At 44.8% G+C, this 25,625-nt stretch overlaps 1 protein-coding gene and 1 long non-coding RNA gene across 2 annotated transcripts in view; one reads left to right on the top strand and one right to left on the bottom strand.

Moving 5' to 3' along the window:
- Window positions 1–15,335, bottom strand: part of C19H1orf50 (chromosome 19 C1orf50 homolog) — an 18,191-nt gene extending 2,856 nt beyond the window's left edge. Inside the window, exons 1-2 of the mRNA XM_083162781.1 lie at window positions 15,098–15,335; window positions 5,389–5,504 (exon numbers count right to left, since the gene is read on the bottom strand). Of these exons, the coding sequence (XP_083018907.1) occupies window positions 5,389–5,504; window positions 15,098–15,131 (150 nt within the window). The 5' untranslated portion in view covers window positions 15,132–15,335. The remainder of the gene's footprint in view (window positions 1–5,388; window positions 5,505–15,097) is intronic.
- LOC146042664 (uncharacterized) overlaps window positions 14,565–25,625 on the top strand; it is a 21,507-nt gene continuing 10,446 nt past the window's right edge. The window contains exons 1-2 of the long non-coding RNA XR_014463966.1: window positions 14,565–14,698; window positions 24,394–24,564. This is a non-coding gene — a long non-coding RNA (uncharacterized LOC146042664). The remainder of the gene's footprint in view (window positions 14,699–24,393; window positions 24,565–25,625) is intronic.

Genomic DNA, 25,625 nt, shown 5'->3' with positions numbered 1-25,625 from the left:
TTGCCAATACATATTTTTAGTGGCAATATTTATGGGTTCATACGCACTCGCATAGGGTGTAAGTTAAGCATTTATAAGCAGATGGGCACTCTCACCTATAGGGGTTTAATAACAATAAACTATCACTCCCAATTGGAAAACGGATAAAAATGATTATACGACTAAATGTGTTAAACCAAATGAATTTACCAATTTGTCTATGTGTCCATTTGTTTTCCAGGGTTTGGACAGAAATATTTTATGTGTGTACCCAGTTTAAGACATATACCAGAGTACAACAGAATAAAAGAGGTGTGTAATGGTGCACTATAAACAATGTCCTAGCAGACACGATGTTAAGAACAGTATACAGTAACCTCTTTCTATTCAGCAGCAGTAAGCTGTGAGTATATACACACCATCCTACATTGTGTATGTGTTACAGTGCCCCTGTAACCTACTGTAAGTCGGCAAAACCATTCGATCCATGAGGGACCAAATGGTCCTGCACAGATTTCCCATTAAACTCACCGGCAAAAATAACAAAAACAATTAACAACAAGTTGCAAAGCATTTTTGCCTGAAGAATCACAAATGATCAGACTTGAGGCATATAGCGATTGACCATATCACCACATCAATCTGGAGAGGAGAAAGATCAGTCAGACTGTTAAGGCTTGAGTCCAGGTGGATTAACACCTTAACACGGTTAAACCTAATGGACTTAATGACGGACTACCGCTGTCAATTTTTCGATAAAACTCCCATTCTTAGCAGTGTATGGGACAGTAAATCATGCTGCAGATGGCTGCCCTATCCTCAGGAATTATAGCACTTTAGCATCGATGTTATCCAGCATTGCTATAGATAGAAAATAATGGACACAACTAGATAATGTACTCCATCTCAGTGACCAGTTGCCCTCAAGTATGGCCATAACGTAATAGACCTGAACCATCAGTGCTATTGCTCAGTATCATTATCAGTACATTGGGTTAAAGCAATTGGTCAAGTTTGGTACTGTAAACGACGACTTAATTTGTGACTGCAGTAATGGGCAGGTATGAGCCTATATATTGAATCTGCATAGTCAGCTATTTAGCATAAGAATGTTTACACCAAGCTTATTTATTTATAAACAATTATTTCCCTGGCTTCCAGAACCTAACCAATAGTTAAGCAGCTTTGTTGCTGTGGCAACACACTGCTTGTGTTTCAATCGAATGCACACAGATAAGCCCAGCAATGACTTCCAATCTAATGTCACAACTGCTTTGGAGACACATCCGCTTCCGATCATTGGCGTCCCGGGCGGCCTGGATCGCAACTGGCCTGCAGTTGTTAAGGATGCATTTGAAGTATTTAATTTCAAGGATGCAATTTGAACTGGTTGTGGTATATATGGTTGACAATCTCTAGGTTGACCACTAATGGTCGACAGTGATTAGATCAACACCTAAGTAAGATTAGATTTACCCAGGCTACTGTTGCAGAGGGACAACGCGACCAGTGGTTGCGATGTTCCTCTTGATAATGTGATAGAGAGAGACACACACACACAAAGGGCACCAGCATAGGGAAACAGGCTAGTAAATGAGATTGGCAGGGGCCGCATTAATTACATTTTTATTGTGTACAGTAGAGGGATGTGGGATTATTATAAATGTATTTTGGAACAGTCATATTGCAGAGTGTGTGTGTGTGTGTGTCAAGTAGACAGACTCCTTATCATGCGGTCCTGCATTTGTCTCCAGACTGACACTGTACCACACTGTGACATGCTTATAATGGCATTTACAGACAATTCCCAGAGCCCATGAGACCTTCAGTGTCCCATAACTTACTGCAATCAGACAGGTGGGTTGTCTGACCTCTCTCTCTTAGCATCTGTTTCCTTTCCTGATCCTGGGCCATGGAATTTAAGTCAGCCACCTACAATTTGTTGCTATGCGAGGGGGTCAAGTGGGGTTACCAACAGGGTTGCTAACCCCATACAGTATGCTCTTGAGTCCTCATGTTTACTGCATTAATATATATGCCCCTCCATGGGGCTGAAGATTAAATAACTCAGTTCTAATGACCAGAGACAGGTTGAGTGGTGTATGGCCCTTCTGACTGTGCCACACAGCAGTGTCCAACAGTTAAAATTACATCAGATGTAATCTATTATAGAGGTCTGAGGGTAATATGGTTCCACTCCACAGAGGTCTGAAGTATATTGTCCCCCTCCACAGACCTCACCCTGCCAGGACTGCTTCCAGAAGCATCCCGGACTAGTTTTCGATTCCAATCTACCCCGGTTGAATGTATTGGACAGATGAAATCAGAGACCGAGCAACCTGACCACAAGGGCACCAGTTAGTCCAATGGTTTGGTGAGCAGGTTTTTTAGTCAGTCTGAAATGACATTTGAACACAATCCCTAGTGCTGGTAATTCTAGACTAAATAAAAAAAAAAAATAATTACTCTGCATTAATTAAAACAGGATGTGGGGCACATCCATTAGCTGCAAGAGATGAGAGAGAGAGAGAGAGAGAGAGAGAGAGAGAGAGAGAGAGAGAGAGAGAGAGAGAGAGAGAGAGAGAGAGAGCGCGCACACCAGCATAGGAAGAGGCTAGTGAATAAGATTGGCAGGGGCGGCATTCATTTCATTTTTATTGTGTACAGTAAAGTGTATGGTGTACAGTAGGATTGTATGCAATCGTGCAATGCGCGTTCCTGCTCGCTGGGGGATTGGTCCTGATCAGATGTGCTGCATCAGTTGGGATTGGGAGCTGATTGCATGTCCATTTGTGTGGCAGCTTTCAGACAGGTTAGGTGCATATAATCGATTGTGGGATTACCGGTTGTATGCAGCAGCTGGATTGTACAACAGATTGTATGATAGATTATGAGTACATTGTGTGTCCAAAAACCACCAAGGACTGCTGGGGAGTTGAAGGGAAAGTTGGACACAATCATGATTGTAAAGGCCCACTACAACGATATATCTGATGCTGAAATTGGATGCAATTTCCCTTGAACTCCCCCTGGACCTTCCCGGGAGTGATTCCAGACAATTTGGTACTTTGGTGTCATTTTTTGCATAAGATATATCTCATGCATTTAATCAAGCCGAGATAAATTGCATGAGATATATCTTGGTATACCATTGTACAATACAATATATATGATGGGCTGGATTAGGGGCTCGAGCAGTGTTTTTCAATCAGTGTGCCATGAGATATTCTCAAGTGTGCCCCCAGATCTAGAGATACCCAGACCAGTTTACAGCCACCACCAGTTCAACTGTTATTTACTGGTCTCTTCTTTTCATGTAAATGTATTTTATTTTTGTTTCCTGTGGGGACCAGTGTGTTTGTTTTTTTTTTAATGTTTTTTTTCTTGTGGGCGCCAATTTTAAAATATTATTTACTGGGCCGCAAGGTAAAAAGGTTAAAAATCACTAGGCTAGAGGGTGGGAAACTCAGTCAAATTTTCTGCAATATATCGCATACGATATATTGCATGCTCAAAAAGCACATTTGGTACTTCTTTACTTTCACGGCGCCAGCATGGCGCCGCGCTACTTCCGGGTTACGCTCGCCACAAACTAAGTAAAATAAACGAAGTTAACGCCATGCCAACATGGATAGTTCATACCTCCACTATCCATGTTGGCATGGAGTTGATTTTAATTAGCGTGGCGAGTGTAGCGAGCCACCGAGCCCGCAGCGTGGGCGAGCGAAGCGAGCCCCGCAAGGGGACTCTGACGCGCGGCGCCATGCTGGCGCCATGAAAGTAAAGAAGTACCGCACATTTTTCATCCGATTCTATACGATTCTGATATATCACAGGTGCGGTCCGACCAACCTAGAGGCTCCTATCTGACTCTCACGGGACCATGCATCGCATCGGATGGAAAACACAAACGATGTGGCATTTTTCAGACAATATATCGGCCCGAAACATCAAAATCGGCCAAAATCGGTCTAGTGTAAGGGGGCCTTAAGCAGGTCTTTCTAAAGTATGGCTACCTTAAGAGACCCACAATGAAACTGATTGTAGCCCTGAGGCAGCACATAATGCCAACTCTTTTGGATAGTGCGAACAAGAAGTAAGTAGGTGGGGAGTTAATTCAGGATTTAACTCAATTTACAGTATATACTGAATATTCTGCATACCAAGAGTCTCTCCAGGGGCATCTATTCCTCTAGTAGTGATCTATAGTAGAAAGGGATGCATAAGCATTCAACAAGAATGCAAATGTACAGTAGCACTTTACTATGTCGTGCAAATGCCATTGCAAGTGAAATAAGTTTAAAGCATTCACTATACACAAATGATTAAATATAATTTCCATTGAACCTAGCAGTTTGCAGCTACTGTATATGAAACTATAGTACCGTATATACTCGAGTATAAGCCGACCCGAATATAAGCCGAGGCCCCTAATTTTGCCCCAAAAATCTGGGAAAACTTATTGACTCGAGTATAAGCCGGGACACACACACATACGGTATTACTGGTAGTATACATACAAACAGCGAAGAACTCACAACGTATACAAACAATGCTGACAAAAACACACAAATGGTATACACACAGTTGACACAGTCTGTGTCAACTGTGTGTATACCATTTGTGTGTTTTTGTCAGCATTATTTGTATACGTTGTGAGTTCTTCGCTGACAGGCATACACACACTTGCACAGTATACATACACACACAAACATGCTGTACTACACATACACACACACAGACATGCATAGTACACATGTGTAAAAAAAACAACATAAAGGTACAGTAATTTATTACAGCACATACTGTACCCAGAGCCCCCTCAGTGTTCCCCCCCCCCCCCCCCCACACCAGAATTTATTTTACTTTATTTAATACCTTTATTCAGGGTACCAGTTAATACTGGTACTTAATATGCAGGACGGAGCAGAGCAGAGGGAGCGGAGCACCAGGCAGGAAGTGTCAACCTCTGACACTCCTGCGTGTGTCCGGCCCCTGCTCTGTCCTGCTGCAGCACAGCGCCGACGGGAGAATGGCAAGGTAGGGAAGCCGGGGGAACGGGCGGCAGAGCGGGCGGGGGAGCCAGCGGGGGAGCCGGCAGCAGCAGTGCACAGCTCCGGCGCTTTGTGGTATGTCTGCGCCGGAGCTAGTGTTCCGCCGGCTCAGCGGAATGGGGCTAAATGCTATGGGCAGGCACTTGACTCGGGTATAAGCCGAGTAGGGTGTTTTCTGCCCATTAAATTGGGCAGAAAAACTCGGCTTATACTCGAGTATATACGGTAGCTATGGTCAGTGTTCACGCCATCCAAGCAGGATTGATAATTGGTTCAATGGTACTAATAAAACCATCAAACAGTAGTGTCTGATACAAATTACATTATTGTGTAGCAAGGTTACTGCATCACTGACCTTCTGAACTTGCTGGGCCAGTTCTACGAGGTTTGAAGGATCCCCTATGCGATTGGTCTGATAGCTACTGACTAGCTGCAATCCTGAGGGATTGGAGTTGCTTTCTACAAGAGTTACTGAAAGATAAAAAGGGACATTCCATGAAATATAGGACACAATAAATGAAAATCAATTTTCACATAACCATTAACATTTTAGTATATTTATGCTGCTAAATACTATTGATGAACTTGGGGTCTAATTCAGTCCTGTTAGCAAGGCTGCAATTTTTGCAGATGGACAAAACCGGGTATGGTATAACCCTCCGACAGTTGTGATTCTGACAGTTGTTTCTTGGACATCGGAATCCTGACTGTCAGGAACCCGACAGGGGGCAAGTGCATTCAAGCCCCTTGTGGGCTCAGTGGCTCCTTGCACTCTCCACCTATTCTGTTCTCCCTTTATGGGGGTCATGCTGGCTGCCCTCTCTCCTTGACTAGAGACAGAAGTGTATTTAACCCTTTGAGTACCAAGTGAATTTGTCAAAATTAGTGCGAAAATTGCCAAGCAAACATTATTATTCATTATAATGACCTGTAATGTTTACCTTATATATGAAATATAATCTTTTATTACACAACATACTTTTTTTAAAATTCATATAACAAATGTGAATGACGCTGGCATTTTTCGACAATATTTTGCACATCTCACAGAGCTGTTGGCACTCATATTTTGCGCATCTCTAACAGAGATGCTGGTATTTTTAGCAGATATTTTTGTGCATCTCTCACAGAGATGTTGGCACTCAAAGAGTTAAAATGAATCACATGTCAAAATTGATTTTAAATATAGTTTGGGTAACATTCAGTTTTTTGTTTGTGTGTCCATCATTGCCGGGAAAGCCTAAAGCCGTCCACCGCCTGCTGACAGCGCCAGTCAGGGGGAAAGCCATTTTCCCCCAGCGATGATAGCAATCATTGCTGTCCATATATGCTGGGCATAATCGCCCAGTGTGTATGGAGCTTAACCCCTTCAGTGGTGTTTTTTTTTTTGGGAGCGCTCCCCACTGGGCGAGTTTTTTATGGGGAGCGCTCCCTTTAAAAAAAAAACACCACTACCCCCCTGGGTCCGGGCAGCGCCGCTGAACTGTCAATCAGCGGCTGCCCGGACCTGCGCCCCCCCACCGCATCGCTGTCCCCGGCAGCCGGCTTGTCATAAGCCGGCGCCGGGGACTTCTATTGAAAACCCGGAGGGGAGGGGGGATGAGGAGGCAATGCCGCAGAGGGGAGGGAGCCGGGCAGCGCTACGCTGCCTGAGATCAGAGTGAACTCAGCAGCGCTGCCCGACTCCAAACAGTGGCAATCCCGAGAATTTTCCGGGCTTGCCAGACTGGGCACTGAGGCACAGCCCGGAAAATTCTCGGGATTGCCACTGAAGAGGTTAAGAGTACATTTTTCTGCTTCTAAACATTAGGACTACTTATTCCATATAATATTGACATTTTTAAAAATATGTTTCATTCCAGCTTAGTTTTCCTATGTTGTTCATTTAAACTTCTAAAAATTTACATGAATTGTGAGTCAATTGTAAAAACCTAGAGCAGGCATGTCCAAAGTCCGGCCCGGGGGCCAATTGCAGCCCGTGCCGTCATTTCAAGTGGCCCACAGCCTCCAGCCAGAAGCAGGCGGAGCATCAGATGCAGGATGCACAGCACAGGACACTAAAGGTGGGGTCCCGGCGAGCGTGCCTTTACCTTGCCGTCTGCAGCAGTGAGAAGGTGCCGGCTGCCACAGTCAGATGTGTTTGGCGGCTTTCGGGAGAGTGAGCATCTAACCCCTGGACATTCAGAGAAGGTGGGGGCAAGCTATGGGACGGAGTGAATTCGTGCAGAGTGGGGAACATACAGTGAATGGGGGGAATACAGTGAAGGAGGAGCAGGCTGGAGGAATTAGAGGAGGAGGGCAGGCAGGGGAATATACAGTGAAGGGGCAGGCTGGGGGACATACAAAGAAGGATGGTTAGACAGGGGAATATAATATGTAGGGGGCAGAGTGGGGGACATACAGTGAATGGGGGCAGGCTGGGGGACCATTCTGATGTGATTAATGATTCAAAGAATGTCAGGCTGAATGGTCGGCCCCCACACATTTTCACCTCACCAAATCTGGCCCTCGTCGCAAAAAGTTTGGACATCCCTGACCTAGAGGCTGGGTACATAATAGAGCGACAGGGAATCGTTTGGACATCGGAATAAATAAAGGGTGGACTGATCATATTGTGTCCCAGATTAGCATACCACAATACACTAGCGATATTGTTAGTTTTGGTTGCCTGATATGTGCTGTACTGAGTGGTATGTTGTCTCGTCTGATCCAATGGGTCTCAACCCTAGCTGTGTTAGATACTAAAAACCGAGAACAAAATATATACTTGCAAGAAATAGGAAAAATGTCTGCATTGGATACAGTATAAGTATTATACTATGTTTGATGATTAACCTGAGGCCCATATTCAATGCGGCCAGTAAGGGGGTTATACGGCAGAGATCGCCAAAAACAAGCGACCCTTGCCGTTTAACCCCAGCGCCGGCTGCTCACTGTTTCAGGGGAACCCTCGTTGTCAGATGCTGGTGAGGATTCCCCCAAACAAAGAGGCTTGTGGCTAATGCAGGGAACCTGCTGAATTTAGCCGCGAGCCTCGCTGTTTTAACAGTTGCACATGCCGTTTCCACGTCGCTGCAAAACCCAGTGACGTGGAAACGGTGTGTGCAGGGGGGTCAGTTTAATACTGACTGTGTGAGCTGTGACAGCGAGCAGTCAGCACTGCTCGCTGCCACAGCTCCCAAAGTCATTGAATATACCCAAAGACTGTCCAAAATAAAATATTTTTTCCCTGTTTTTAACTGTGCCATAAAAAAATCTATTAAAAACTCTGTATTGTACAGAATTTTACGGCAGATAAGAATCAATTAGCCCATCGTGTCTACCCATGTACATACACACCAGGGTTTTCTTTTTTTGTCAGGAGCCAATTAACCTACCAATATGTTTTGGGATTTTGAGAAGAAACCAGAATACCTATAGGAAACCCACGCAGGCATGCCTAGAGGCGGCCTGTCTCCTAAATCCACCTCTGTATTTTAGATAATAGATTTATTGCAAGTTCTTCCAGAAATCTGATTAAGTAATCTAAAGTTAACTCTGACAATTTTCATATATTAAAAACACTGCAGTATTAAAGTGACCATACACTAGTCTGATTTTGGGGGTTATTCAAACACTGTCGTGCTCCCTCAGCAGCGGTGTAGCTAGGTGCCATGGTGCCCGGAGCAAGGTCATATATCGCGCGCCCCCCCCCCCCCCCCCCCCCGGGTAATGAATTGGGGGCGTGGCTAACATGTGTTGGCATGTTACATTTGAAATATATGACACCGTGGCAGAATCTGCTCCGCTATATAAGACGCTGTAACGGAATCTGCTGCGCTATATAAGGCACTGTAACGGAATCTGCTGCGCTATATAAGGCACTAACGGAATCTGCTGCACTATATAAGAAGCTGTAACGGAATCTGCTGCGCTATATAAGACACTGTAACGGAATCTGCTGCGCTATATAAGACACTGTAACGGAATCTGCTGCGCTATATAAGAAGCTGTAACGGAATCTGCTGCGCTATATAAGACACTGTAACGGAAGCTGCTGCGCTATATAAGAACCTGTAACGGAATCTGCTGCGCTATATAAGACACTAACGGAATCTGCTGCGCTATATAAGACGCTGTAACAGAATCTGCTGCGCTATATAAGACGCTGTAACGGAATCTGCTGCGCTATATAAGACACTGTAACGGAATCTGCTGCGCTATATAAGAAGCTGTAACGGAATCTGCTGCGCTATATAAGAAACTGTAACGGAATCTGCTGCGCTATATAAGACACTGTAACGGAATCTGCTGCGCTATATAAGACACTGTAACGGAATCTGCTGCGCTATATAAGACACTAACGGAATCTGCTGCGCTATATAAGACGCTGTAACAGAATCTGCTGCGCTATATAAGACGCTGTAACGGAATCTGCTGCGCTATATAAGACGCTGTAACGGAATCTGCTGCGCTATATAAGACACTGTAACGGAATCTGCTGCGCTATATAAGAACCTGTAACAGAATCTGCTGCGCTATATAAGACACTAACGGAATCTGCTGCGCTATATAAGACGCTGTAACAGAATCTGCTGCGCTATATAAGACGCTGTAACGGAATCTGCTGCGCTATATAAGACGCTGTAACGGAATCTGCTGCGCTATATAAGATGCTGTAACGGAATCTGCTGCTCTATATAAGACGCTGTAACGGAATCTGCTGCGCTATATAAGACGCTGTAACGGAATCTGCTGCGCTATATAAGGCACTAACGGAATCTGCTGCGCTATATAAGACGCTGTAACGGAATCTGCTGCGCTATATAAGGCACTAACGGAATCTGCTGCGCTATATAAGGCGCTGTAACGGAATCTGCTGCGCTATATAAGACATTGTAACGGAATCTGCTGCGCTATATAAGACACTGTAACGAAATCTGCTGCGCTATATAAGTCACTGTAACGGAATCTGCTGCGCTATATAAGGCACTAACGGAATCTGCTGCGCTATATAAGACGCTGTAACGGAATCTGCTGCGCTATATAAGGCACTAACGGAATCTGCTGCGCTATATAAGGCGCTGTAACGGAATCTGCTGCGCTATATACGACGCTGTAACGGAATCTGCTGCGCTATATAAGACACTGTAACGAAATCTGCTGCGTTATATAAGACACTGTAACGGAAACTGCTGCGCTATATAAGACGCTGTAACGGAATCTGCTGCGCTATATAAGACGCTGTAACGGAATCTGCTGCACTATATAAGACGCTGTAACGGAATCTGCTGCGTTATATAAGACACTGTAACGGAAACTGCTGCGCTATATAAGACGCTGTAACGGAATCTGCTGCGCTATATAAGACACATATGAGAGATTCACCCCCCCTCCCTCTCCCCCACAAATCCCCCAAACCCCATGATCATTCCCATAATTATTTATGTTTAGTAAAAAAACTAAAATCCACCTTGAGAAGAGCAGAGTGGCAGCAGAAACCAGAGTGATCGCCCCCCCCCCCCGGACCCCACCAAACCCACAGACCCCATGATTATTTCCTTAACTCTTTATCTTTATATATATATAAAAAAAAAAAAAAAAATCTACCTTGAGGAGCACAGCACCAGCCATTCTGTGTAGAGGCAGGGGACTGGGAGGAGTCTTCCTTATTTCTGCTGCTCAGCGCTGCCCGGGAGCCGGCCCGAGCAGCAGCAGCTTGGCTAGGGACTGGAGCAGGGAGTCACGTGACGTGACCCCATCGTTTTCGCGGCGGCAGGACCAGGTGAGCAGGGCAGACAGGGGCAGGCGCCGGCGCACGCTGCCCTGCGTGTGTGTGAATTGAAATGAATTATTGCAGGGACTCCACTTCATTTGCGGAGGGGGGGGCGGCGCCCTGCGCCCAAACTGCGCCCGGAGCGGGTGCTCCGGTGGCTCCGCCCTCCCTACGCCTCTGTCCCTCAGCCATCTCCAGACAGGGTTCCATCACTCACATTCACATCATTTGAAGTACATTCCATCAGAACTTACACTCCTTTCTCGCTGCGTGTTGCAGCTATCTATCGCCCACCTGGGCAGCCAACACGATTTCTGGAAGATTTTTCTGCCTGGCTCCCTCACTTCCTTTCTGCTGACATCTCAACCATCATCATGGGTGACTTCAACATTGCTATTGATAGCCCAAAATCTGCTGCTCATGCCTCCAAACTACTCTCTCTAACCTCCTCTCTCGGCCTCTCCCAATGGACTGACTCCTCTACTCATCGGGATGGCCACTGTCTTGATCTGATATTCACTAAGCTGTGCTCAGTGTCGGAATTCACCTTTCCCTCTCTCAGATCACAACCTTATCACCTGCATGCTGTCCTCTAGTACTTCTAACCCAAAAACACAGAAATCCTTTAATCCACCTCAAGCCCGCAGAAATATTAATGATATTAATTTTCAAGTACTCTCCTCCTCACTGCAACAACAGCTTGCTCCTATTTCTGCATTCACTACTCCTGAGATGGCGGTATCACACCTAAACCTAACCCTCAAAACAGCCCTGGATGAAGTGGCTCCAGTTACCCACCACACTCCACGTAGGCCTAGACGCCAACCGTGGCACTCTAAATTAACGAGACACCTACAAAATATCTCACGCAAAGCTGAGCGTAAATGGTGTAAATCTCACAGTCCAATGGATTTCTTTACATATAAGAATATCTACCAGTACTATAGTTATGCCCTGGAAACTGCCAAACAAACATATTTCCAAACTCTCATTTCTGCTCAAGCTTCTAACCCAAAACGACTTTTTAATACATTTAAATCCCTTCTCAACCCTCCCTCACCCAAGCCACCAACCACTATCCATGCACAAGATCTTGCTTCCTACTTCAGGGATAAGATTGACAAGATCAGAGATGAATTGGTATGCTCCAACTCAGTTGGTGATATGCTCAATTCCATACCTGAGCCCTCTGAAGCATTTGCTTCATTTGATCCCACAAATGAAGATGAAGTATCTGCACTTTTCTCTGCCTCCCACTCTACTACCTCTCCTCTTGACCCTATACCCTCGCAAATAAGTAAATCTCTGTCTCCTGTGCTCATTCCAATCTTTACTAAAATCTGTAACCTCTTTTTCTCTACTGGTGTCTTTCCTTCATTGTTCAAACAAGCAGTTATTACTCCGATTCTGAAAAAAACAGAATTCTGATCCAAGCTCTCTCTCAAACTACCGTCCCATTTCTCAACTTCCATGCACCTCCAAACTACTTGAAAGACTTGCTTATACTCGCCTCACACACTTTCTTAACTCGCACAACTTAATGGACCCGCATCAGTCAGGCTTTCGTGCCCAACACTCCACAGAGACAGCACTGACTAAAGTGGTGAATGATCTGGTCACTGCTAAGTCTAAAGGCCACTACTCACTACTAATTCTTCTAGATCTCTCTGCTGCTTTTGACACTGTTGACCACACACTTCTCATACAAACACTACAATCCATAGGTCTTAAAGACACAGCCATCTCTTGGTTCTCATCCTACCTCTCTAACCGCTCCTTTAGTGTTCGTTTCTCTAATTCTACCTCCTCTTCGCTACCTCTTTCAGTTGGAGTACCTCAGGGTTCAGTTTTAGGTCCCCTGCTTTTCTCAATCTATACCTCATCTCTTGGCAAACTAATCAGCTCCTTTGGATTTCAGTATCATCTGTATGCGGATGATACTCAGCTCTACCTATCCTCCCCGGACCTGTCGCCATCTGTATTGAGCCGTGTCTCTGAATGCCTTTCTGCTGTTTCATCCTGGATGTCATCTCGCCACCTCAAACTTAATATCTCAAAAACAGAATTAATTATATTTCCGCCAATAAATAGTAGTTACCAACCTGATATCTCTATCGCTGTTGAAAAGATGACAATCACTCCTACCTCTCAAGCTCGCTGCCTAGGTGTTATCCTTGACTCAGAACTTTCCTTTGTACCCCACATTCAATCTGTCTCAAAATCATGCCACATGCACCTAAAAAACATATTTAAAATTCGCCCTTACCTTACACAAGACACTGCAAAAACTCTAATCCATGCTCTCATCATCTCACGCATTGATTATTGCAATAGTCTCCTTATTGGCCTTCCCCAATACAGACTCTCACCACTACAGTCCATTATGAATGCAGCTGCAAGGCTAATCTTCCTAGCCAGACGTTCATCGTCTGCAAAGCTACTCTGTCAGTCACTTCATTGGTTACCTGTATTCTACCGTATTCAATACAAAATTCTTTTACTTACACACAAAGCCATAAACCAAACTACACCAACATACATATCCTCTCTTATCTCAAAATATCATCCAACACGACCTCTACGCTCCTCCCAAGATCTGCGTCTCTCATCCACACTCATTACTCGCTCCCATTCCCAACTGCAGGACTTTCTTCGTGCTGCACCCACTCTGTGGAATGCCCTCCCAAGCACAATAAGACTCTCCTCCAGTCTCCAAACCTATAAGCGTTCCCTGAAGACTCATCTCTTCAGGCAAGCTTATCAAATTCCAGAACCAGTCATAGAACCTTGCGTTATGGTGGAATCGATGCAATAAAGAATACAGTATCTATCATGTATCAATGCCTATTTCCCTATAGATTGTAAGCTTGCGAGCAGGGCCCTCCTACATTTTGACTGTCTGTAAATACCCTGTTTTGTTGTTTCACTGTCTGCTATTGTAAAGCGCAACGGAATATGCTGCGCTATATAAGAAACTGTTAATAAATAAATAAATAAATGGCTGCGGGGCCCTATTCAATGCTGTCTTCCCCGACAGCATTGAACAGGGTTTCTCCGCAGAACGAGCCCGACATCACAAGCTGTCGGGCTAGTTCTGCCAAGAAAAGCCGGAAATAGGCGAGCTCCTGGCCGGAGCTCGTCTATTTCCTCCCTCAACTCACGGCCACGCCCCTTTCTCGCCGCCATTGATGCTCGACGTGAGCTCGGCGGTCGGGATTCAATGTCCCGGACGCCGGGCGGCGAGAAAGGAGCGTGGCCGTGAGTTGAGGGAGGAAATAGACGAGAAGGGGGCGTGGCCGCGAGTTGCGGACGGAACTCGACCACGATAACCATCATTTTTTGTCCGTCATTTTATCAGCAAATGATCTGCTACGACACTTGCTTCCATATTTATATGGGATACGGCCATATTGTCTACAGCATTTAGGTCTACAAGCATTAGGTCTACACCACTAGGTTGACCTGCGAGGGGACGCAGTGCTATGTTGACTCTGTCGACGCTTTAAAAAAAAAAAACATGTCGACTTTTTCACTGTCGACCTAATGACCCTTTCAACCTTATACTTGTCGACCTAATGACCCTGTCGACATAACACCTGTCAACCTAACACATGTCGACCTAATGACCATGTCGACCTTCAGACAGGTCGACCTAATGGTGTAGACCTAATGCTTGTAGACCTAAATGCAGTCTGACGAATGATCCCATTCCATTTATACATGTAGGAAGAGTCCATATTCACTTTGTCAGGAAGATTCCATTATTTCAGACAGAGTTAAACCAGGGTGTCCAATGACTTTCTTCCGAATCCACACTACTTTACAACTGAAGCTAACATTTCAAGATGAACTACCACCTTGTATAATTGCCATCCCATTCTAGCTGTACAAAGATCAGAAATTAGATAAGGTATGTGCTTTACAACCCCAATAAGTTACATAAGCCTGCATGCATGTTATGCACACAACATGCCAGATACAAGGAGATGTACAGTAAATTTTTCACATTAACTCATTTATCTTCCATTTAGCTAATATGTAACGAATAGAAAATAAACTGTTACGCTTATAGTACACATTAGAGCACATTTACAACGATCATTCTATTCAATGCACATGAGGCTTATATGCGTGTAGCAATCGGGTTACGTCTCCGCAGGAACAGAACAGAAGATTGCAGTAGTACAATCTGTAACAGTAACAGACTGGAGAAAGCCTATCAAAGTTACAATTACGTTAAAGAATCCAGATTACGTAAGGCTTCACATGAATAGACACATAACTAACACAATTGAGTCTGAATACTTACCAGTTGTGATGTGTCCTTTCTGAGCGCTCTCCATGTCGCCTGAATCCTGTGCGTGCACTATGTATGTGTGCTGCTCGCTGACAGTACTCCAGTGCCTATGTTATTATGAAACAGCCGCTGTACAGACTCCTGGGAATACCCGGTAGCCATCTCTGTTTCGGGCAACAAGTGCTCAAGTATGCATTGAGTTACGTCATTGGTAACTTCCTTTTTCTAGAGAAAAAAAGTTAAACCTTTACTTACAAATATAAATCCCTCATCTGACAAGCATACAGTAAATCCCTCATCTGACATACGGCAAAATCGACTGCCCCTGTAAAACTGGGCTTCTCAGTTTTGCCATCACCAAATATGGGTCCCTTGACGTCAGGGAATGAGCTGACGTCTTCGTTACCAGGTTGTCACATGGTCTTTGTGTAATCACTGTGTACTGTAGTTTAGCTGAGCTGAGCTTTTTTTGTGTTATATAAAAGAGTGTTTTATTTGATGTATTGCCGAGCTCGTATATAAATGATGTGGGAGAAGTTAGGATACTATATTACACCGTAAAACATACCTCCCAACATGACCCTCTCCCGGAGGGACACATTGCTCTGCTCCTGCACTTCCCCCTTAATGCAGGGTTGCCGACCCTCCTGAAAATCGGGTCCCCCTCCCGGCCCCCCCCCGGAAGGGTGGGCAAGGGTGGGCAACCCTCCCGGAATCAGTACGATAGTCACTGACCATAACATCAAAAGAATTTGATAGAATAAAAGGTACTTGCTTACCGTCGCTTACGCCACATAGCATCATCGTCCCCTTAACATTGAAAAATGTAAAGTAATTCAGGGTTGCCGACCCTCACGGAATTTCCGGGAGTCTCCCGAAAATCGGGTCCCCCCTCCCGGCCCCCGGAAGGGTGGGCAACCCTCCCGGATTCAGGGGGCACCCCCGCTGTCCCAGCGGATCGCGGCATTAAAATGCCGCAATCCTCGGGTCTCAGAGGAGGGGGCGGAGCTAAAATTCATTTTAGCCCCGCCCCCTCCACTAAGATCCGTAAATTTACTGGTTTAGCATCATGGGGCGGGGCTTAGTGATGTCACGCTTAAGCCCCGCCCCCTGAGCGGCTGCTGAAACTCTCCGGGCTTCTCCCGGAGAGGAGAATAAAGTCGGCAACCCTGAAGTAATTAATTATGGGAACAAAAATGAACAAGCTACTTATAGGCTAAATGGAGCTATTATAGTAAATTCTGCTGTAGAGAAGGACTTGGGGGTGATCATAGATGAAAAATTGGGTGATAGTGCACACAGCTCAAGTGCAGCAGCAAAAGCAAACAGACACTGGCATGCATTAAAAGGGGTATGGATTCAAGGGATTTACAAAGTAAACGAGGAGGCGTTCAACAAGTACAAAGAAAGAAACAAAATTTGTAAAGAGGTAATCAAAGTAGCTAAAAGGGAAAACGAAGTGCTCATTGCCACTGAAAGCAAAACTAACCCCAATAAGTTTTTCAAGTACATAAATAGTAAACGTAAAGAGAACATAGGCCCATTAACCGATATCAATGGTAAAAGTTTTAAGATAAGGATAAGGGAAAAGCAAAACTGTTAAATGGGTTCTTCTCATCAATGTTTACTAGGGGAGAGCAGATAGTGGAATGCAAAGGTAAGGCCTGGTACACACCAGAATGATCCTGATTGTTAGTAGATCGTAAGCAGATTGTGTGATGGTCGCACGATCTGTTGGAGCACACAATCTGCTAACAATCTGCTAACGATCTGCATCCAATCTGATCCCAATCCGATCTGAGTCTGTATCCAGTTGAATGGATCTTTTACAGATCCTACCTGCAGCAGGTAGGATCTGTAAAACGACCAAACGACAGCGGGGACGCGCATCGGATTGGAATCGGAACCTAAACATGCCCAATCTACATACAATCTGCATCCAATCGGTCGGAATTGGATACAGATTGATGGAATTGAGCCCTAATCGTTCTGGTGTGTACCCCCCCTAACACAATTGGGATGAACAAGCCGGATCTCAACATTGATGTCACGACCGATGAGATAATATTGAGGCTCAGCAAAATCAAAACAAACAAATCACCAGGGCCAGATGGGATCCATCCTAGGGTACCAATGGAATTAAGGGAGGAACTAGCGACACCTCTATGTTGCATATTTGATAATTCACTATCATCAGGTATGGTACCAAAAGACTGGAGAATAGGAGAGGTAGTGCCAATATTAAAAAAAAAAAGAAAAAAGGGATGACCCAGCTAATTACAGGCTTGTGAGCTTAACATCAATAGTGGGTAAAATATTTGAAGGAATTTTAAGGGATGGTATCCTGGAATACTTAGACCTTCATAGTTTTCTTAGTATTAACCAACATGGGTTCGTGAAAAATCGTTCATGCCAGTCAAATTTACTAGGCTTCTTTGAGGATGTCAGCAAAAACCTTGATAATGGAAACGCAGTAGATGGGGTCTTCCTAGATTTTGCAAAAGCTTTTGATACAGTACCACACAAGAGGTTGATTAATAAAATGGAGGACCTGGGATTAGGGGAAAATATCTGTAGATGGGTAGGGAACTGACTGTGTAATAGAGAACAAAGTGTGGTTGTGAACAGTGCTGTATCAAATATGACACCAGTACTAAGTGGAGTTCGGTACTAGGGCCCATCTTATTTAACATATATATTAACGATATTGGGATGGAGTTATTCAGAAATGTATCCATCTTTGCTGATGACACAAAATTGAGTAGAGTTATTAAATCAACAGAGGATGTAACCGCACTTCAAAATGATCTTAACAAGCTAGATGAGTGGGCTAAAAAGTGGAAGATGAGGTTCAATGTGGATAAATGCAAGGTTATGCACCTCGGGAGGCATAACCAGTGTGCTAGTTACAACCTATGCGGGGAGGCATTGGGTATTTCAGTACTTGAAAAGGATCTAGGAGTTCAAATAGATAACAAACTGGGGTGTAGTGCTCAATGTCACATAGCAACAAAAAAGGCCAACAGAATTCTAGCATGTATTAAAGGGGCATGGAAACTAGGGACTCAAAAGTAATTATGCCACTGTACAAGGCATTGGTCACCTTGAATATGGAGTATAGTTTTGGGCCCCACACTACAAAAAGGACATCATAGAAGTGAAAAAAACCCAAAGAAGAGCAACTAAGCTAATCAGGGGAATGGAGAATTGAAACTACGAGGAGAGATTGACCACTTTATGACTATTTACACTAGAGAAGATACGATTAAGGGGGGACATGCTCAACATGTACAAATATATCAGGGGCCAGGGGTGCCAATTTATGTTTTTGCTGGAGGGTGCTCAAGGAGGTGTGGCCTCATGAAAAGGGGCATACCATTTGGGGAGGTGGTGTGGCCCTGCAATATTTTGACCTGAATGGTCCAGAATCACAATGTACACACAATAAGCAATAGCTAATACTGCGCACTGTATACACAACACATATTAGTGACTACCCCTTTCACATCGCACTTTTAAACGGTATATTGCCGTTTTTTTTCCATTTTCAAACATTTAAGGCTGCAATGTGAAAGTGCCAGAGTTGATTTACTGGTTAAAGTTAACCGGTATTTCAACACAGTTAAAAAGCAGAGTCCTACACGGTTCAAAGCCTTTTTTTGGCAGTATGAACAGCTCTATTTCAATGGCTTGAAACGTTTCCCTTGGGGGTTAAACGGGTTGAATGTTTGAATGGTATTAAATTTTTTTTAAAACGGTTTTCACCTGCAATGTGAAAGGTCTCAAGGCTCAGACCCGTTTTAAAGTCCCATTTAAGAATACCGTGTCATTACCCATTTCTGCAATGTGAAAGCAGTATAATACTGCCCACTGTAAGCACACATACTACACAAAAATGGCAATGTGTATACAAAAAGAACACACATTAGGCAGCACACTCCTCCTGGCATACTGCCTGTCATATCCCAGGTAGCAGATTCAGCGTTGCGGGTGCAGAGGACGCAAATCAGCAAGTAAATGTGGCCTGGCCGTGGGACTTTAGAGGCTATGGGCCCACTGGCGTAACTAAGCCACCGCAGCCCCCGCCGTGGCGGGGAGGCGCAGAGTAACTATGGGCGCCGGGGGGGCTGCGGTGCTATAGTTACCCGCTGCGCTGCTGCCCGGCCGCATCTTCGGTCACTGTCCCGTCACTCGCTCCCGGCGCCGGCTCCTGCTGATAATGAAAAGTGACACTTAGAAAATGGCTGCCCCCGTATTGCAGACAGTTTTGGCAGCCATTTTCTAAGAGTCACTTTTCATTATCAGCAGGAGCCGGCGCCGGGAGCGAGTGACGGGACAGTGACCACAGACAGATGCGGCCGGGCAGCAGCGCAGCGGAGACTGGAGCAGCGGGAGACTGGACTGGACAGTGACCGCAGATGCGGCTCTGTCAGGTATGGAGGCGGGGGCGCCGAATTTTTTTTGGCGGGGGGGCGCAAATTATATAGTTACGCCACTGTATGGGCCTGTGGGTGCTCATCATTTTTTGTGGGTGCTTGGGCACTTGAGCACCCACAGAATCGGCACCTATGTCAGGGGCCAATATAAGGAACTGTCAAGCACCCTTTTTACTGCAAGAAAGGAATCTAGGACACAAGTTTAGATTAGAAGAAAGAAGATTTTTTTTCCCTCAAAAGAAAAAATGTCTTTACGGTCAGAGCTGTCAAACTGTCGAACTCTCTTCCTGGAGAAGTGGTGTCGGCAGACACAGTGGCGGATTCAGAGGGGGGGGCACCCGGGCACGTGCCCCCCCTGTCATTAGTTTTGTAGATGAGGACCAGAGCTTTCCAACGAGCCCAGCCCCATGTCTCTAGTCCCCCGGGAACCGGAGATATCACCTGGCAAAGCTGTAACATTTTTTCCCCATAGGATAATATGGGACCCGTCAATTCCAACCCCCACCCGGTTCCGACAGCTGCCAGTTCCCCCCCTGGCATCACAGGAGCTTGTGATTGATGTTATTTCATTTCAAATCGCTGGGCCTTCAATATGATACCAGGCTGGTCCATATCGGTCAATCGGTTCCAGAGATATAGTGTGTAAATCATTTTTTTTATTTTTGACATTTTATTTCATGGCTGTTCATGTTCTTTGAGGGCAGATTACTCTGGGGGCCAACCTGGGAATGCATTTTCTGGTGTGAAATGGGTATTATTTCAAATAGCTGGGACCTGCAGTGCTCGGAATACAGCCAGGCTCTGCCACTGTCAGTGGCTATCACTTGTGCCTGGCGGCGGCTGTCCCCCATTTACCACAAGCATGTATTCCCCGTTGGCAATGAGCATGTAATCCCACATGGCAACGAGCATGGAACCTCTGGCAATGAGCATGGAACCCTTGGCAATGAGCATGTAGATAAGTAGCACTTACTGTATGTAGCATCATTTTTAATAGGCATTATGGTGTTTGGCATAATACATAATGGACATCATGCCGTGTAACTTAACATGCAATGGACATTATGGTGTAAATGTTTAATGCGCGCCTTTGGTGGACAATGAATTTTGTCTTAATCTGTGTGACATTATGTGAATTCTGGCTCAATCCATGTGGCATTATGTGAATTTTGTCTCAATCCGTGTGGCATTATGTGAATTTTGGCTCAATCTGTGTGGCATTATGTGAATTTTGGCTCAATCCGTGTGGCATTATGTGAATTTTGGCTCAATCCATATGGCATCTTATGAATTTGGCTCAATCCGTGTGGCATTATGTGAATTTCGGCTCAATCCATGTGGCATTATGTGAATTTTGGCTCAATCCATGTGGCATTTTATGAATTTGGCTCAATCCGTGTGGCATTATGTGAATGTTGGCTCAATCCATATGGCATTTTATGAATTTGGCTCAATCCATGTGGCATTATATGCATTTTGGCTCAATCCATGTGGCATTATGTGAATTTTGACACAATCCATTTGGCATTATGTGAATTTTGGCTCAATCCGTGTGGCATTATGTGAATTTTGACACAATCCATGTGGCATTATGTGAAATTTGACACAATCCATGTGGCATTATGTGAATTTTGGCTCAATCCATTTGGCATTATGTGAATTTTGGCTCAATCCGTGTGGCATTATGTGAATTTTGACACAATCCATGTGGCATTATGTGAATTTTGACACAATCCATGTGGCATTATGTGAATTTTGGCTCAATCCATTTGGCATTATGTGAATTTTGGCTCAATCCGTGTGTTATTATGTAAATTTTGGCTCAATCCGTGTGGCATTATGTGAATTTTGACACAATCCCTGTGGCATTATGTGAATTTTGGCTCATTCCATTTGGCATCATGTGTAAGGGGCAAGTATAATGGGGTCTAGTATTTTGTTGCATAATGTTTAGAAGTTGTATATGTTGTTGTACACTACACTCAAGGACATGCCCCCTGTTGAGTGGCCACACCCCCTTTTCCAGAGCGCGCCTTCGGCGCGCACACAACTACATCCTTCACTTTTATTGCCATGGTGGGCCTGCGTACTTTAAATGCCAGGGCCTATTTTTAATCCCACCCTCTCTCTGCCGCTCTCTTAGCATGTACACTGGCACCACTAACACTGGCCCTCCCCCACCTAAACCCTCTTTTATCATGGTGCCCCCCCTGTCATTTTATCCTGGATCCGCCCCTGGGCAGACACAATAAATAAGTTCAAAATAAAGTTGGACAAACATTTATTGGATAAAAACATCCAAGGGCACTAATAAAAATCATATTCTGTATTTTACAAGGGATAAGCTATAAAAACTTAGGTTGAACTCGATGGACGCAAGTCTTTATTCAGCCTTATCTACTATGTAACTATGTAAAGGTGCCCACACACTAGAATGATTTTTTGGCCGATTGCCCGATTTCCGATAAATCGTGTGATATATCGTCCAATGTTTTCCGATAATCGGTCGAAAATCGTCCGATTTCAGTCCGATTCGCGCTCCCGTGGATCTTTTGCTAAATCTTCTGATCTTACGTGCTGCATGAAAGATCAGAAGATTTAACAAAAGATCCATAGGAATGCACATGGGATCTTAAGAAAAATCTGTACTTATGTAATATCTGGGCGCCCGATTTTTTTTCATCACATCGCATGCAATATAGTGGCATACAATTCATGCGATGCGATTTTTCATTGTAAAGACCCCATTTTTAATTGTATAGTCACCCATGGGTGATTTCATATCCCCACTATCCAACTACACATGGAGTTGATTTTATATAGTGTGCCGAGCGCAGCGAGCCACCGAGACCGACGCTTGGGGGCGCAGAATACATGTAAAGTAATCCGCTGCGCTCGCCACACTATATACAGTTGACTCCATGCGTAGTTGGATAGTGGGGTTATGAAATCACACATGGTTGACTATACAATAAAAAATCGGGTCTTTACAATGAAAAATCGCATTGCATCACATGCAAGTAGTGGCATGCAATGAAAAAATCCGGCACCCAGATAATACATAAGTACCGAAAAATCTTTGGTAAAGATGTGCGCTTGCCTGAAATCCAGGACAAGCAAAAGATTTGAAGGCTAATTTATGCGCACATCTTAAGATCACAGATCTTTCTAGTGTGTGGGTACCTTAACTCTTTACAAGGCATTGGTGAGACCACACTTAAGGTGCCCACACACTAGAACGATTTTTGATAAATAGGCCGATATATCGTTTGATGTTTACGATAATCGGTCGAAAATTAGCTGATATCGGTCCGATGCGCGCTCCCGTGGATCTTTAGCTGAATCTTCTAATCTTACGTGCTGCACGAAAGATCAGAAGATTTAACAAAAGATCCATAGGCAGTGCCGGATTAAGCCTTCGGGGGGCCCGGGGTACTTTAGACAAGGGGGCCCCCTTGCAGAGGCGTAATTAGAATGTTGTGGGCCCCATAGCAAACTTTTGAAAAGGCCCCCCCCCCCCCCCCCCCACATTGTCCATACAATTCCCCTTAGGCTGGGTATACACTGGGCGATTTATTGGTAACGATATGGACAATATCGATACCGATATCGCATGAAATCCTCCAGTGTGTACCCAGCATTAGGGTAGCAAGAGAGGGAGAGTGAGGGGAGTTAATGACAAAGAAGATGTTAGGGGGAGACAGAGTTACAAACAGAGAGGAGAGAGAGAGGGATGGAGGTAGACAGCGCCAGAAAGAGAAAGAGAGGGGGGAGGAGACGGCGTCAGGGAGAGGGGGAGGAGGCATCAGAGGGGGGGGGGGAGATGGCATCAGAGCAAGGGGGAGGAGACAGCATCAAAGAGAGGGGAGGAGACAGCGTCAGAGAGAGGGGGAGGAGACGATGTCAGAGCAAGGGGAGAAGAAGGTGTCAGAGCAAGGGGAGGAGAAGGCTTCAGGGAGAGAGGGAAGGAGATGGCATCAGACAGAGGAGAAAGAGAGAGGGAGAAGGAGAGGGCGTCAGAGAGAGTGGGGAAGAGACAGTGTCAGAGACAGTTTAAGCACTGGATGGGGTATTGCACTCAAAACTAACCAAACAAGGGTGCTTCTAGGCTATCAGAATGGTCCAGGCACTCTGAAGGTATATAGAAATGTACAGGTGTGCACAGCGCTCTCCTCTAATAACACCCCTGTATGTATAAGTATTTGTCTAATGAAAACAATAGCATTGGCATGTGCAAATATAATTGCTTTTATTGTTTAAGCCTAGTGCAGAATAGCAGAGTACAAATAGACAGTGGACAGGAAGGCTGAAAAAATTGAATGAGACTAGACTTTCTGTGCGCCTAGGCAGCCTGAAGTAAATTACACCTAATTGATATCCCTAAAATATCAAATATAGACAAGATACAAAAACAAAGTGCAGGTGTTATTCCCAAGTGGCGCCCTAGTAAGAAGAGTACGTCCCTGTTAATAAAGGGACGATCCTCTTCTCCGTATATGTGAGATATTGTATAATACCGCCACGCTCCTTCTGATCTGAAGGGGATCCTCTTCTCCGTATCAGACAGACCAACCAAATGAGTGTATGTTCCTGGACCACCCGCAGGTAACCAAATTTCCTCCCCGATTATGGATACCGGAAAAAATGGATATAAAGTGGCACATAGAGTAATACCATTTAAATGGACGATGTTCTGAGACACTATAACATAGTCCGGTACACACACCGGCTTTTTCTGCACAAATATTCCGCAACACATAAGCGCCTCTTTTGCATTCACACAAGCCTAATTAGCTCTCTTGCACAGTCATGTTGTTGTGGTGTTTAATTTGCCAGCACTTTGTTATTGGTTTTGTTTTTTCCGTGCACTAGAATAATTGTTCATCTGCTCACCGCTGTGACGGGAAGACACAGTGACGTGGTGTCACCATTCCCCTATGGGGCGTGCCAGACCTGATGGAACAACCCGGAAGTGCGGGGTGTCCACGCCAAGCGTGAGCTAGACGCTAGCTACACAGGCAGCTACTTATACCTCCACTAATGGTAAGACGTTTTGATTACTGTCTGTACACTCATTTATTTTGCTACTGTGGACCTGAGAAAAAGACCCCGAGTGGTCTTGAAACGTTGTCCTACTTGATGTACCACTAAAATGTACCATCAATTTCTCAAGTATGGGTGTACTATAAATATTGCTGCTGAAAAAAAGTAAGTTTCACAAGTATAGTGACAGTTTAATAAATGCAGTATGGCATCAATATTTTTTCAAGGAATATCAAAGAGAGCGTTAGTAATTTCTTTCTGCTAATGGTGGGGGAGGTTCAAAGAGAAAAACTGCTGCTGTCTGTGATCAATTATGGGGTGTGGAGGAGAGACCTGCTTTGAATTCATTGCTAAAGCATTAGAATATCTTTCTAACTAGCCAACTCTGTCTCTCTCCTTGTGACTGTATTATAATAGACTAATAGGATATCACCCACTGTATGAATTAGTGATGCACTGGGAGATTTTGGCTAACCTTCTAGGAGATTTTGACTATCTAGTCAAAATCTCCTGCCAAAATCTCACCATTTGTATACCCCTTAACAGTTACAAGCTTTCCTGCCCCCCTACTCTATCCCTCCATCCCTGTTAGATATTGGGAATCATTTGAGGCTGAAGTTAGCTTCTTATTTGGCCATCTTCTTATTCAGCCACCAGCTTCTTATTCACTTCTTATTTGTCCAGCATCTTATACACTTCTTATTCAGACTCCAGTTTCTTATTCACTTCTTATTCAGCCAGCTTCTTATTCACTTCTTTTTACAGGGGCGGATTGGCCCACCGGGAAACCGGGCTGTTTGCCGGTGGGCCGGCATATTTTTAGGGTAAAGGGCCGCCCTGCCTCCTTAACAGGGCCGGCCGCGGCATCTCCGTGCATTTTGCCCTGTTTAAAGATGGCCGCAGCCGGCCTCATAGTGTTCCACAGTCAAAATGGCCGCGGGAGGGCTGGTGCGTATGCGCGCGCGCACGCAGCTACTCCCGCGGTCTAGACAGAGCCAGGCTTCCTGCTCTGGCTCTGCCCACGTGATCCAGCCATCCCAGCAGCGCGCAGTATTGCTGCT

This window comes from Crinia signifera, chromosome 19 (assembly GCF_055691185.1).
Source record: "Crinia signifera chromosome 19, ASM5569118v1, whole genome shotgun sequence".
In the NCBI taxonomy this organism is placed as follows: Eukaryota; Metazoa; Chordata; class Amphibia; order Anura; family Myobatrachidae; genus Crinia; species Crinia signifera.
This window is presented reverse-complemented; position numbering and strand designations above follow the sequence as displayed.